Source organism: Trachinotus anak, unplaced genomic scaffold, assembly GCF_046630095.1.
Source record: "Trachinotus anak isolate AG129_WGS33_773 ecotype Australia unplaced genomic scaffold, CSIRO_AGI_Tana_v1 ptg000032l, whole genome shotgun sequence".
NCBI classification, from domain to species: Eukaryota; Metazoa; Chordata; class Actinopteri; order Carangiformes; family Carangidae; genus Trachinotus; species Trachinotus anak.
This window is the reverse complement of record NW_027273883.1, coordinates 22,814,124-22,826,748: the sequence shown is the minus strand read 5'-3', so window position 1 is coordinate 22,826,748 and position 12,625 is coordinate 22,814,124. Positions and strand designations below refer to the sequence as shown.

At 39.7% G+C, this 12,625-nt stretch overlaps 1 protein-coding gene across 1 annotated transcript; it reads right to left on the bottom strand.

The window, feature by feature from the left end:
- Positions 1-1,424: 1,424 nt before the first annotated feature.
- LOC139613707 (serine/threonine-protein kinase pim-1-like) lies at positions 1,425-5,601 on the bottom strand. Its single transcript, XM_071470530.1, has 9 exons — positions 5,145-5,601; positions 4,709-5,002; positions 3,917-4,093; positions 3,663-3,757; positions 3,530-3,577; positions 3,180-3,398; positions 2,875-3,055; positions 2,579-2,752; positions 1,425-2,460 (listed from the first exon to the last, which is right to left on the bottom strand). The coding sequence occupies exons 1-9, from the start codon at positions 5,203-5,205 to the stop codon at positions 2,369-2,371; spliced, it is 1,341 nt and encodes a 446-aa protein (XP_071326631.1). The 5' UTR covers positions 5,206-5,601; the 3' UTR covers positions 1,425-2,368.
- Positions 5,602-12,625: the final 7,024 nt, after the last annotated feature.

The window sequence follows — 12,625 nt, the reverse complement described above, 5'->3', positions numbered from 1 at the left end:
CTCTTCTAAGCAAATGTTACACAGCATCACTTCCAGTGGAAGTTGAAGTGGAGACACCAACAACCAATGAAGAGCAAGTTAACTGGCTTTAGACCTGATTTCTGTGTTAAATTGATGCATGCACGTACAGGTTTATTAAAGCGACCTGGCTGCCATTAGTCAGTCTACATCACATAGTAACCCTTCACCTGAGGTCATCCGTCACATGCCCCAGCAGAGCTTCAGGGGCGACCTCAGATGCCACAGAGAAATTTTTTTATTTCACTCTCACTTGCCAGCTGCAGCAGTATTATGTGCGTGTTTTGATGCAATTGTGCCTCCAGGGGAGAAAAAAAGCATAAGCAGGTTCTGACAGGCACCTTTCTATAAGTCTTAATTACTTTCTTTTGTCATGGGTAGAGATCGACCAATTATCTGCCTGGCTGAGTATCAAATGTAATATTCAGCATTTTCCAATTAACAGAATTGTTTGTTGTTGTTTTTTTGTTTTTTTTTGAACCCATAAATAAAGTAATTTTAAAATGCGCTATTTTAGCTCTGATGTAGCCGCTGGTCCATGTCTGTAGTGTGTGGTCTGGAGAAAAGCCCCGCCCACAGCACCATCTGATTGGTTACATGTCACAAGTAACATCCTATCAATGCTGAAAACTACTGTGAACGCAGACGGGCACAGGCTTGAGCAGCTCTGGTTAGCAAGCGGAGCCATGCGCGAAGGTAAGACAGCAGACATCGCTTAAGTTGTAAAAAACAATCACAATCCTCTACACTGAAGTTAAAAAAACACCACGAGCTTATAAACAAGTTCATATGTTGATCCAAGACACATCGAGCAGGAGAGAGAGAGAGGGAGAGAGGGAGAGAGAAGCCATCGCTAACTGCTAAAGTAACTACCAGGCTTTACGAAAGCATCCAGTTAATTCCAGTCAGGTACTTTGCAGCCTGTTCATACAACTGATACACTCAGTTGGCAATTTATTAGAAACATCAAGTTAAAACTGATAGAGTACTGTATAAGACAACTGTATGATCCTTTCGGAGGATGTGGTGTGTGGAGCTGCTGAGCTGTATAACATTATACACAGAGGTGTTTCTGTTATTTAGCTTACCTTCATGAACACCTGTACGCCACAGCGAGCATCTTTCTTTCTGTGTTGGCATATTGGTTCCAAATATTTGGTTCTTGATCTCCTTGATTACTAATAATCGGTATCAGGATGGATCAGCCTTGAAAAACCATATCTGTCAATTTCTAATAATTATACTTATTTTAAGGTGAGATGTATTTTCTTAATTAATTATTTTTAATCAAACTCAAAATGTTGAATGAAAAACAATGAAACAATCAAATTCCTTTTAATTAAAACCACCGATAATCTCAGTATCTTTATTTTTCAACATCATTACCATCAATACTTTCTTTACATGTGTCTATCACCAAAAGACTGGAGGTAGATTAAAGCATTTTATAATTAAAAAAAAACCAGTGATGACTCTGCAGTTTAAAGGAAAGATGAATTTATTTGGTTTCAATTTAATTCAAATTTAGTTACATGGCTTATTAGATGTATTATTACATACTATTACTTATATCATGGCAGCTTACTATTACTTATACCATGGCCACTTGAAATTCGAATTAGTTGGAAGGCGTGGGTTATCTTTTGATAACGTACAGTTAGAAGTCAGAAGTTTGGACGCACCTTCCCAATGGGAAAGTGCGTCCAAACTTTTGACTGGTACTGTGTATGTCTGCTGTTCTGAATTTATGCAGCAGTAATATTTTCTTAGCAAGAACAGCACAAACCGTCTTGTTTACACAAACAACAGGAATTTTGAGGCTCAGGAACTATCTGATTTGCTTTTTGACATTTAAATTTGGAAAGCAAGATAAATATTTGTTGTATGTGACGGATAATTTTAGCTTGATTATCCAGTATATGTCATTTTGTAGCCAAGTGGCCATGGTATAAGCAGAGTAATGTCCTCACATAATGGCTAATTGGGTTCCACAGGCCTATATCAGCAGCAGCTCCTGACCCAGCCCAAGCTCTCTAAGAAGACGAGGAAAAACTTTGCAAAATCCGGAGGCCAGAAGGAAAATGGGAAGAAACCTCGGGAGAGGCAATTCAAAGAGAGATCCCCTCTCCTCGGACGGCTGGGGGTGCTACAGGAACTGCAGGTGGGAGAAATATTACAATATTTATGTAAGAGAGCTGATATAGTCCAGTTAAATAAAGCCTAGAATCCAATTTAAGAGCGTCTGCATCGTCCTTCCTGTGAAAGAGAGAAGAGCATTAGTAATTATGTGAGATTTGCCTATGGTATAGTATGTATGGTCTGAATTTGTTGGGTGAATTTTGGGTGCGGTTTATCTGAGCCATGGGTGAAGCTGGAGCTGCTCCAGAGAAGGGCGACGCGAAGGGACTTTGGTCAAACACATTCTCAAAAAGTCCTGGCAATCTGGAGAGAAAAATGAAAAAAGATGAAGATGACGGCTCCAGTCGTCCATCAGAATGTGAACCACAAAGAATGAGTGTGTGTCTGCTGACAGGTTTGCACATGAACATCTTTTTCTTACTTGGGGACAGTGCATTCTTGATTTTCAGCTTGTTTCTCAGGAACCTGTTGGTCTCAAATCTTGCGTTTCTGTGGAGCATATCAAACAGGACAACTCCCAGCTGCCACACCGTGGTGGGTCCCGCCCTGTAGGTACAACGACTGAAATACTCCGGAGGAATGTGAGCAGAGGTACCTAGAATATACACACACAATAATAAGACAGTGAGGATGAGGATGAGTAGGAGGTGAAGCTTTGATTAAACATTACAGACCAGTAAATTATTGAAGAGCAGGAGTAGAAGCCAGACATCTTACCATAGAAAACACGGAAAACTGATCTTTTCTTGAAGAAACAGCTGAGTCCAAAGTCGATGAGGCGAACACGTGGGACTTTTGAGCCGGTCTCAATAAGAATGTTTTCAACTTTGATGTCTCGGTGAAAGATGCGCTGATTGTGAAGTTCTGTTGCTGCGTGAACCAGCTGCTTCAGTATGATCTGAGAGACAGACAGACAAAGAGACATGAGGGATGAGGCTCTTTCATGGCTGTGACTTTAAATCTGACAACAACTGTCATTTTACACATACGATCAAGATACAAAGGATCCTCCAGTAGCTTACCTTGGCTTCCTTCTCCTGTAGAGCGCCTCCGTTGTCTTCTACGTACGTGAATAGGTCCTTGCAGGGGACTGGTCTCTCCAGCACCAGGATCAGCTCCTGGTCCAGGTCGTACCAGTCCAGCAGGGACACAGGCACTGACTTCCCCACTGATCCAGTTGTTCCAGCAGAGAGCTTCAACATGATGGCCACCTCCACAGAGAGCTCTTTCCCATTCTGGTCCTGAAACATAACAACAGAGGATGAGGGGGAGATGCTCCACAGACGACTGCGATTCATCCACAGTACGTTCAGTGAGTGAGGGTGTTGATGAATACAACACATTTCAACAGCAGTTGGTTTCATTTACTCACCATTTCTGTGCAAAACACTTTGTCTTTTGGTACATGTTTGATCGCTACCTACAAGACACAAACAGGACTTTGATTAATACTTTCTGACTATATTGTGTGTGTGTGTGTGTGTGTGTGTGCCTCTAACACTTACTGGTAATTTATCTGCTTTTCGGTAGCCAGCAAACACAGACCCACACCCTCCTTCGCCGAGCTGATTCTGCTGTTTGTATTTGGTTTCGAATTGGGCTGAACAAAAACACACATTTTATTTTCATACACTTGTGAGGAACATCAATTATTAAAGCTCTAATATTAATCCCTCCTATGTTACACCTGATGTAAATCCTCATTTTACACCGCACCTGAACACAAAGTCAAACTCTACATTAATCACTACCTACTTACCTCTTTGGGCAACTGGTGATAACTCCTCCCTCTTCTTTGTCTCCTTTTTCCCCTCTTTAATCTTCTTCCTCTTCCTTCTCGGTCCTTCTCCTTCAGCGGTGGCCTTTCTCTTGACACTTATCTTGCGCACATCTTCCATAAATGTACTGCAGCCTTCTAAGGGGTTGCTGCAGCTCTCTGCAGATGAGAAAAAAAACCCAGAGGAACATCAGTATGTTGATAGTGAGAGGGACTAATGTGGACAATAAATCCTCCAACCTCATGACAAAAAGGCTGTGATTCTTTTAAAATGTTTTTTCTGACCTGCAACCTCTATGGATAAATCTAAGTTATGCTTCTTTCTACCAAAGAAATGGTCCCAAAGAAAAGTGTGTCTTTAGTGTCTTAGGAGGATTATTCCAACAAACAAATACTTTTGGAAAAAAAGATGTTGTTTTTTTTTTTCATTTGTCAACATTGTGAGTAGCACAAATGAAATTCCATTCATTCAAGTCTCACAGATAAACATCTCAAAATGTGGACAAAAATATATACATGTGTCTGTATGTGTTTTGAAATGTGTATGTGCAGTCATTGTTGAGTCTTGCTGAATAAAAATTTCTGTTGTCGCACAATAAAATGATTGAAAGAAGTGGTTTTTCTTCGTATTTTGAGTGAACTGAATTGTATTTACATCGTCATTACCCTGTTGATTGAAATATGTGTACTTTCTGTATTAATGTATCCACTAAATATGAACCTCATGTAAACTGTAAACTGACTCCCAACTGTGATTTCACATGATCAACCTACCAGTGTCCTCTGAGGAAATCGCTGACTCCTTGTTGAACTGTTTAAGCTCGAGTACTCGCATCTTCTTCTTCTTCTTGGTCTGCTTTGATGGTCCCTCTCCATCGTCCATAACTTTCCTCTTGCGTCTTTTCACGATGCTGTCTTCTGTAGTGCTGCTACAGGGTTCAGGAATCTCAGACACCCTTCTCCTTTTTCTTTGAGTCTTCTTTTCAGGACTGGCCTTCCTTTTAGGTGTCTGAGTCTTGGCATCCATTGAAGAAGCTGCACTTTGTTTTGTGCTGCTGCTACTGCTCTCTGTACATGAAGGAAATACAGTGGCACATCAATTGTAGTGACTAACTGTATGAAGTTGTCTTTTTTATTTAACCTATCAGAGTCACTTGGATCATTAACATTAGTGACTAAAAGGTTCCTGTTTGGATTTCTTTTTTCATACCTTGATCTCTGAGAGCCCGACAACGACGATTCATTATCTTCTTTGCAGGTTCTTTGTCCATATTGAACTTTGAGAAGTTTCGAACCGATAACTTCACTAACACTATAACTAATTCACTATCACGATGAGTGAACGTGGATCCTACAGTTGTATGTTGTAAAGTGTCTCTCAGTGTGTTCTCAAGGAGTGAGGTATGGAACACGGAATGAGCTCGTGTCAGTGATGTCACAGAGAAGTGTTCTAGAATATGCAAATTAATGTTTAGAACAAACTGTGTATGTGGGATATGTGAAAGGGTTTAGTTCAGCTGCTGAAAGTCATTAAGTCACATCTCAAATGAGTCAAACAATACAACCATACTGTGCCATTGTAGACATCTGCTGTTTCTCAGTTAGTCTACTGATTATTAAAATGCACTCACTCGTTTATACAACTGTGTCTCCCATTAATTATGTTTATATACAATTACTTTGCAACTGTCAATATGTTGTGAAGGAAATGTGACTGCATGCATTAAGGTTTCTATTAACATAATGATGTAATGTTGTCTCATAGACATTTTTTTCATCCTTGTGTCTTACCTCTCTCCAGCCTTTTTAAATATCTGGTTGAGCTCTAGTCACTGCAAAGGCAATAGCATATGTTTCCATCTTTATTTTATCTGATAATTATACTAATTCACAAATTGCCTGACTTGTGTGGAATAAACCTTTGAAACTTAGACAAAAAAGTGTATGTGGGTGGAAAAACCCTTTATGGCAGTTTTTGCTCTCTAGGGTCCTAGAAATACAGTCCTGAAACTGGAACCTCCAGCACTGCAGGAGCATACTATTAGGCTCTACATGTGGGAAACATATATTTACCAATAAAAAGTTGTGAACTGCGAATCTCCATATACTCTCCAAATATGGATGATACACATTTCATTGCCAGAAAAACAGGTCCAGTATTTATGTCAGTGTGTCAGTCAAGTATCTCTACTCAGGACTCCTCAAATACTAACAGCTGATATCAGAATTAGCCCTGAAAAAACTATATTGGTCAACACCCTATTTCTGTCTACCATTTTAGACATTTCTCAATTTTACTTTCAAGTAGTGTTAACACAAGCTGGCAGTAAATTTAGTTAGTCGTACCTGGCAGTGACTGTATACTGGCGTTTACCAACCCACTGGTGTTTTAACAGGTAACTATGTAGTTTCACTTTAACTAAGCAGTATATATCTGTACAATTTAAACACTGAATACATTTTCTGCCTTTTGCAAAGCAGATAATCAAATAGTCAAATAAACTGGGTGTAACCATAAAGACATTATTTCAGTATTGATTACTTTTATGTAATTATAACACTAGAAACTAGAATGGCACTCAGTGCTACACACCTGTCTGATTATTATCTCCAAATTGTATACAGTCATAGATCTCAAGTCCACAAATGTCTGATTTTTTACATCAAGATCCAAACATTACTTTATGAGAAATTGACAAAAGTGTCAAAAAATGTCCTATCTCACAATGTTAAGGGCCTTTAACCAGATCGGCCCCAAAATTAAGTGGTTTTTCTCTGCCCCATGTCCAATCCCTCCACCAGGTCTGGCCCAAATTGGTTCAATATTAATCCTGCTAATAGTAAGGACAGATTCTGGATCAGCACTATGGTTATGGAGTGAACTTGTGGCCCTAGTAGATTTCTGGAAAAGGTATGAAATGTCACATGTCACTGTGTGTGCACGTGGGTGTGTGTGGCACGCAGTGCTCAGTAAATTCTCCTGCTATTTTGCCCTTTGCTAGTCACATGCCTGAGTATTAGCGTTACACAACAGGGTCAACTCCAAATTGTGCATCAGTTATGCAATATAACTTGATGTTTGACAGTAGTGGTTCTGGTAAATAGTTAAATTATAGACAATAGTTCTCTGGTTGCTATGCTGCTAACATTCAAGCCTGTCCAATTCTTGTTAAGATTAATGCTACTATACTTTATGATGCCTTTTGTTGCTAGATTCAATGTTACATTCTGTTTGAATGTGGGTTGCTACAATTTAAGGTTACGCTGTGAATTATGCTGGTGTATGGTGTTTTAAAATCTTGTTCCACGTGCCCTTTTCTTAACTTTAAGCATCTGCTCCTCTGTAAGTCTCTGCACAGCCCTGTATTGATGTAATACATAAATAATGCACAGGATAATGAAAAACACATTAGAGTCTGCACATGAGGGACTCGATTCAACATCCTCTCCAACCTAAATACATCTTAGTCATGTCAAAGACAGAGGACAGCCAAACAGATATTTATACAGTATGAGTGAAAATGTTACACATCATTACTTTAAAGAAGACATTTTGAAACACACGCTAAATTTCACCCTAACATAGATTTAGCATAATGTAATTCACATGATCTCATTCAGTCCAGTCAACATTTGTCAACATAACCAGCTCTCTCCAAATGCTGGGAACCTGATAACTTTAAATCTCTAATATCATGACGACATCAACAGACCCAGTGTCTGACATTTAATGTGGCGGTGAGGCTTGGTTCTGGTTTAAGTTTGGGGAAAACAGTAACAGCAGTGCACATATGGCGTTGTAAGGAACATAATAACCACATTAAGTGAATGCTTACGAGTGAATGCTTGAGTAAACCACACATACAAAAATAAGTATGGGGTTAATTTGTTTATGAGACAATAGCATTCATTTATTTTGACCTATTAGTAAGAGCACAGAAAAAATAAATGATGTAATATGAATGAGGTGTCTTGAATTGGCAATGACCCATCTCATCTGGTTTTATTTTTCATTCTTTCAACACCTAAAGCTCAGTTTTGCCTGGTCCAAACAATTTCTCACCTTTCATCTCAAACAAGCTGTTCTCAATCAAGCAGTATTAATACTAATATGTTCAACTGGGAACCTTCTCCAGGGAGCATAAGCTGTACGTCTTTGTTTAAGGAAATGCTGCATAGAATTAATAGTTCTCTTCATATATTTATATGTACCTCTGTATTTGTATTTTTATATATTTGCAGTGATTGAGTATTTTTTATATTGCATGATTTTGCAATGATTTTAATTTGCTGTGCTGTGACTGATTTTATTGTATCCCTTTAAGTGTGTATTTTACTTGTATCTAATTTCCTGCTGCTGGATGTTAGACCCAGTTTTGATGGACCAATGGCATGGCAGGGAGCGAGGATCACGCCACAGGAGATATGATGATAATCAGTTGGGAGGGAAACACAGGGACCATGACCGAGCGGAAAAGCCAGTTACCGGATGGGAAAGCACCCAGAGTTGTACAGTGTGACTCAGACACGAGGGTAGCTCTGGGCATTGACAGTACTCTGGTGTGCAGACAGGTATGTGGGCTACAGACTGTAAACTTGTCATTGGCATTGTACATTTATCCCCAGGACACCTGTGGAGGCCAGACAGACATGCAATAAACGAGGCGGCAGAAGCTCTGGGGAGGATGAGTTCCTTTTTTTTCGGGATTGTAGACTCCCAAGTCTAGGTCACATTGTTGGGCTCTTAGCATTGTTATGAATGTCATCACTTATGAATAGTAATTTCTCCCTTTACCACTCAGCCCTGACAGAAACACCCTGAGGCTTCACTGAATAAATAAATGAACAATTCCCCACTAAGAGCTGGTCATACGGACATGCTTGTATGTACAGAATGTTCCACTTCTGTCCTCATTTGGAGCAAGTTGTTGGACTGTGCTTTTGCTACAGCCACAGTGCGAATTATACAATGACAATCAAGGGACGATCAGTACAGTGTAAGCGCAGTGAACTCAAGTGTTACAGTCCCTACAGTATATTGGTTGTTTAACTAAAGGTGTTAAATTAATGTTGTGGAGTAGAAAGTACGATATTTCCCTCTGAAATGTAGTGGAGTGGAAGTATAGAAATAGGCTACTCATGTAAAGTACAAGTGCCTCAAAATTGTACTTAGGTACATAACCTACACTAAATGTATTTAATTACTTTCCACTACTGCTAATACAATTACTTAGCCTTCAGCACACATTTTTTAATGTTGTTCAATTATCCAACCAGAGAAAAAACTCCTGAATTACTGAGTGAAAACAAAAGGGTTGCCTAATAACAGCTAATAACAAAAAGGTAAAATGTTAACTAAATCACCACAGCCACAGAGACTATTAACATGAAATAATAAACTCTATTTTGATGTCAAACTGAATCCCTACAACTGTGTGTCTCAAACTTTTTCATACCAAGGAGCGCTTGGCCAGTAAAATAAAAATCACAGACTCCCCAAACCCTATAGGACCTTCTACTTCAGTGATATTGTGGCTAGCTTCGCAGAAGAATGTCACGGGGGGCGTTTTGATGTCTCTCTTGGAAAGGATAGTGAAGACAGACAGGAAACGTGGGATGTGGGAATAGAGAGTAGGGGAATTAATGCAGCAAAGAATCCAGCCGGTCGGCCGGGAATTGAACCAGGGTCTTGTTGCTCACAGTGCAGCAGTAATTTGAAACCTGGCTACAGCTGAGCTTAGATGTATATAAGGTGTTACGGCAGATGCAAAATAGTTTGGTCCTGCTGTATTGTGTTGACTAATGATGAGACAACAGTTATCATAGTTTGTGATGTGGATTGGGCCAAAAGTGTCTAAGAAGCACATGAGTTATAGCCTGTACACAATATGTATCCAGATGTAATGCATTACACTGAAACACTGTTGGACAGATTAAGGGAAAACTTTGTTAATGTTGTCCTTTGCATAGGAAATGGAAATGAATAAATAAAATAAATTGGATTCAAATCTGGGTGTGGTGCCAGAGTAGGGGAAACACGATGTGCTAAACAATGTTAGCATGTTAAGTTCAGCATACTATCTTAAAATGCTGAGGTTTAGCTTGCAAGTTTTAACATGGTAGCATGGTGCTACAATACTAACATTAGTATGGTGACGTATCTGAATGCCAAGATGAGTAGAGCAGCAGAATCTGGTCACTAGGTTTTGAGGTACAGTCAGCTGTTGACGGACGACATTGCTTACTTGATCTAAATGGCACAAAAATGGAGAAAAAAGTCTGAGTCTGCATTTCTGTAGTTGATAAAATCATATGTTCTTCATCCGCTGCACTTCAGGCTCAGCTGTGTTTTGAGTTTATTAACATCAACAGTGCTTATTTGTGCTGAAAAAGTCAGTCACCAAAGTTATTGTCTGTACTTTTTTTCATGGAAAACTAACCAATTTGTTTGGTTTTTTTCACTCTATACAAAGTGTTTGGCTTATGGACTAACACAAACACTAACAGAAGAATCGATAAACCAACTGAATGTCAAACAAACCAGCATTTCCATTCTCTAGAGCCCTACCACTGTGTGTCTGAGGTCAAAAAGGTTTAATATTACACACGAAAATCTGGTTGTCAGATTCTCTGAGTCATATATCGATTCATATTTTTTTTTGCACTTCTAATTTGCTCCACACACTTTCTTATAATTTGCCTTTTGGGTATAACTGAGGACCTGGCCAACTACAATTTAAGAGATCCTAATGAATTATGGGGTTCTAGTTGGAATAACATTACAGTTTTGGATGAAAGAATGATCAGTAGTAATGCAAACACGTGTGCATGTGTGTGTATGTGTGTGTCTGTCTGTCTGTAACACAGGGTTCATTGCTATTTCCCCAAATATTTGCCTAGGGTGTAGGGCTGGTCAGTGGCTGAGTGTTGGGGGCCGTGGAGAGTGAGAGGGTGTGTCTGTAGCAAGTCAGTGCCTTTGAAAGGAGATCAGAGCAAGTTCTGGCCTAATTAACAGCATGTTTACACCTACACATCTGGGCCGTGTCGCCATCTGCTGAGTGACGGGGAACATGGAAAAGCATCATGGGAGCAGGTCCGCACGGACAGATTCAAACACATGTGGACCAGGAGGTTTGATGTGCAGTGAAATGATTTAAAGATACGGAGCTTCGTTTCAGTTTTAATAATAACAAACAGTTATCTATCGAGAAAAAGCCACAGCTTTTGTTTTAAAAACTTTCCATTCTTAAAAGATAAATGATCCAAACAATGATTGAGTCCATGCATGTTTATTATCTCTGTCCAAGTGAGAATATTTACCCCGTCTTTGATTCTATCATACAGGATCAAATTCCCTTGATCTTCTAAGGGAAAGTTTTTTTTAAAGCATACACAAACTTTTTTTTCATTGGAAGGGACATCATCTTATGCCTTCTTTTGTTATCAACAGTTTATTTTTAGTGTTCCTTTTGACATATCTGTCCACAGACCCACATCCTACATGTTTTAACTAAAACTGTGTCACATCTGTGTCCAGGTCCGGCAGGTAAACTTGGGTGGGCCGTAACAAGATGTCCTCAGAGGTCCACTTGGTTCCTAGTATGAGACCTGACCTTGGACCTTTACATCTCCTCTTTGGAATGACTGTGTTGCAGCAACCAGGTCCAATGCAGGAGTAGCAGAACCTGCTGGCACTCCCTCCAGCTCACTCTCTTCAGCTGCTAGAGTGCCAGTGTGCTCTGAGGCCAGCCAGGGCAGAGTGGCTGCAGAATCCATGACCATCAGACACATCAGGGAGGTGGATGCATATATGAAATATGTTTTGCCTACGGAGACAAAGCCATCAGGCAGCTCTGACTCCAGGTGGTGGACATCATCACTTAACTGTAAGTAAGTTTACTATACACACACAGCCATAATAATAGCTGGTTTTTAGTGTAATTCATAAAACAAAATGATCGATATGAGAAACTTCATAAAAGCAATCCAACGTCCTTATAGGGATTGGATATAGATACAGCAGATTTCAGGTACATACTCGGAGAAACCAAGTCCTGCAAGGCTGGATGGTGGGTTCAGAGGAAGATGTCTGTTTCATTATGACATCACAATCCTGACGCCTCAGTTTTTGAATACGGGATGTGTGCAATTCTCCATGGATTGAACAATTGGATACAATCACAGTATGTATTGCTTTATAATCAGAACCTTTGAGTTAGGTGGGTTCCTTTGAGGTGGTTTATTGATACTTTGCTACAAATCAAATGATGGCGCATCATACTGCTGCAAATGTTGGTGTTTCACTCTGTTTGGCTCTGTTAGGGTTGACCACATTTTGGATGGGTCTAACTATTCTTATCTCTATCTTTTGGTCTGACTGACCCCGGCTCCTCTGGTTCTCTTGTAAACCATGTTAACAGCAGCTGTGTGGACAGTAATATCAGTCTGTCGGTTGGTTGGTCTCCCACTTTGGTCAGAAATATCTCAACAACTAATGGATGGATTGCCTTGACACTTTTTACATCCTTGGTCTCCAGAGGTTAAATCCTAATGATGTTGAGCCACCATAAGCTTCATATTTGAATCCATCAAATAGTTGTTGAGACATTTTGCAAAAAAGCAAAATGTCTCAACAACTATTGGATGGATTCCCATGAACACTGAACACATTACTCCAGTTCTCAGACCTCT

Coding starts and splice junctions, on each gene's coding strand:
- LOC139613707 (XM_071470530.1), bottom strand. CDS start 5,205: ATGGACAAAGAACCTGCAAAGAAGATAATGAATCGTCGTTGTCGGGCT. Junction 5,003..5,144: donor TCGGGCTCTCAGAGATCAAG/GTATGAAAAAAG, acceptor CTTCATGTACAG/AGAGCAGTAGCAGCAGCACA. Junction 2,461..2,578: donor CAAGAATGCACTGTCCCCAA/GTAAGAAAAAGA, acceptor TTTTCTCTCCAG/ATTGCCAGGACTTTTTGAGA.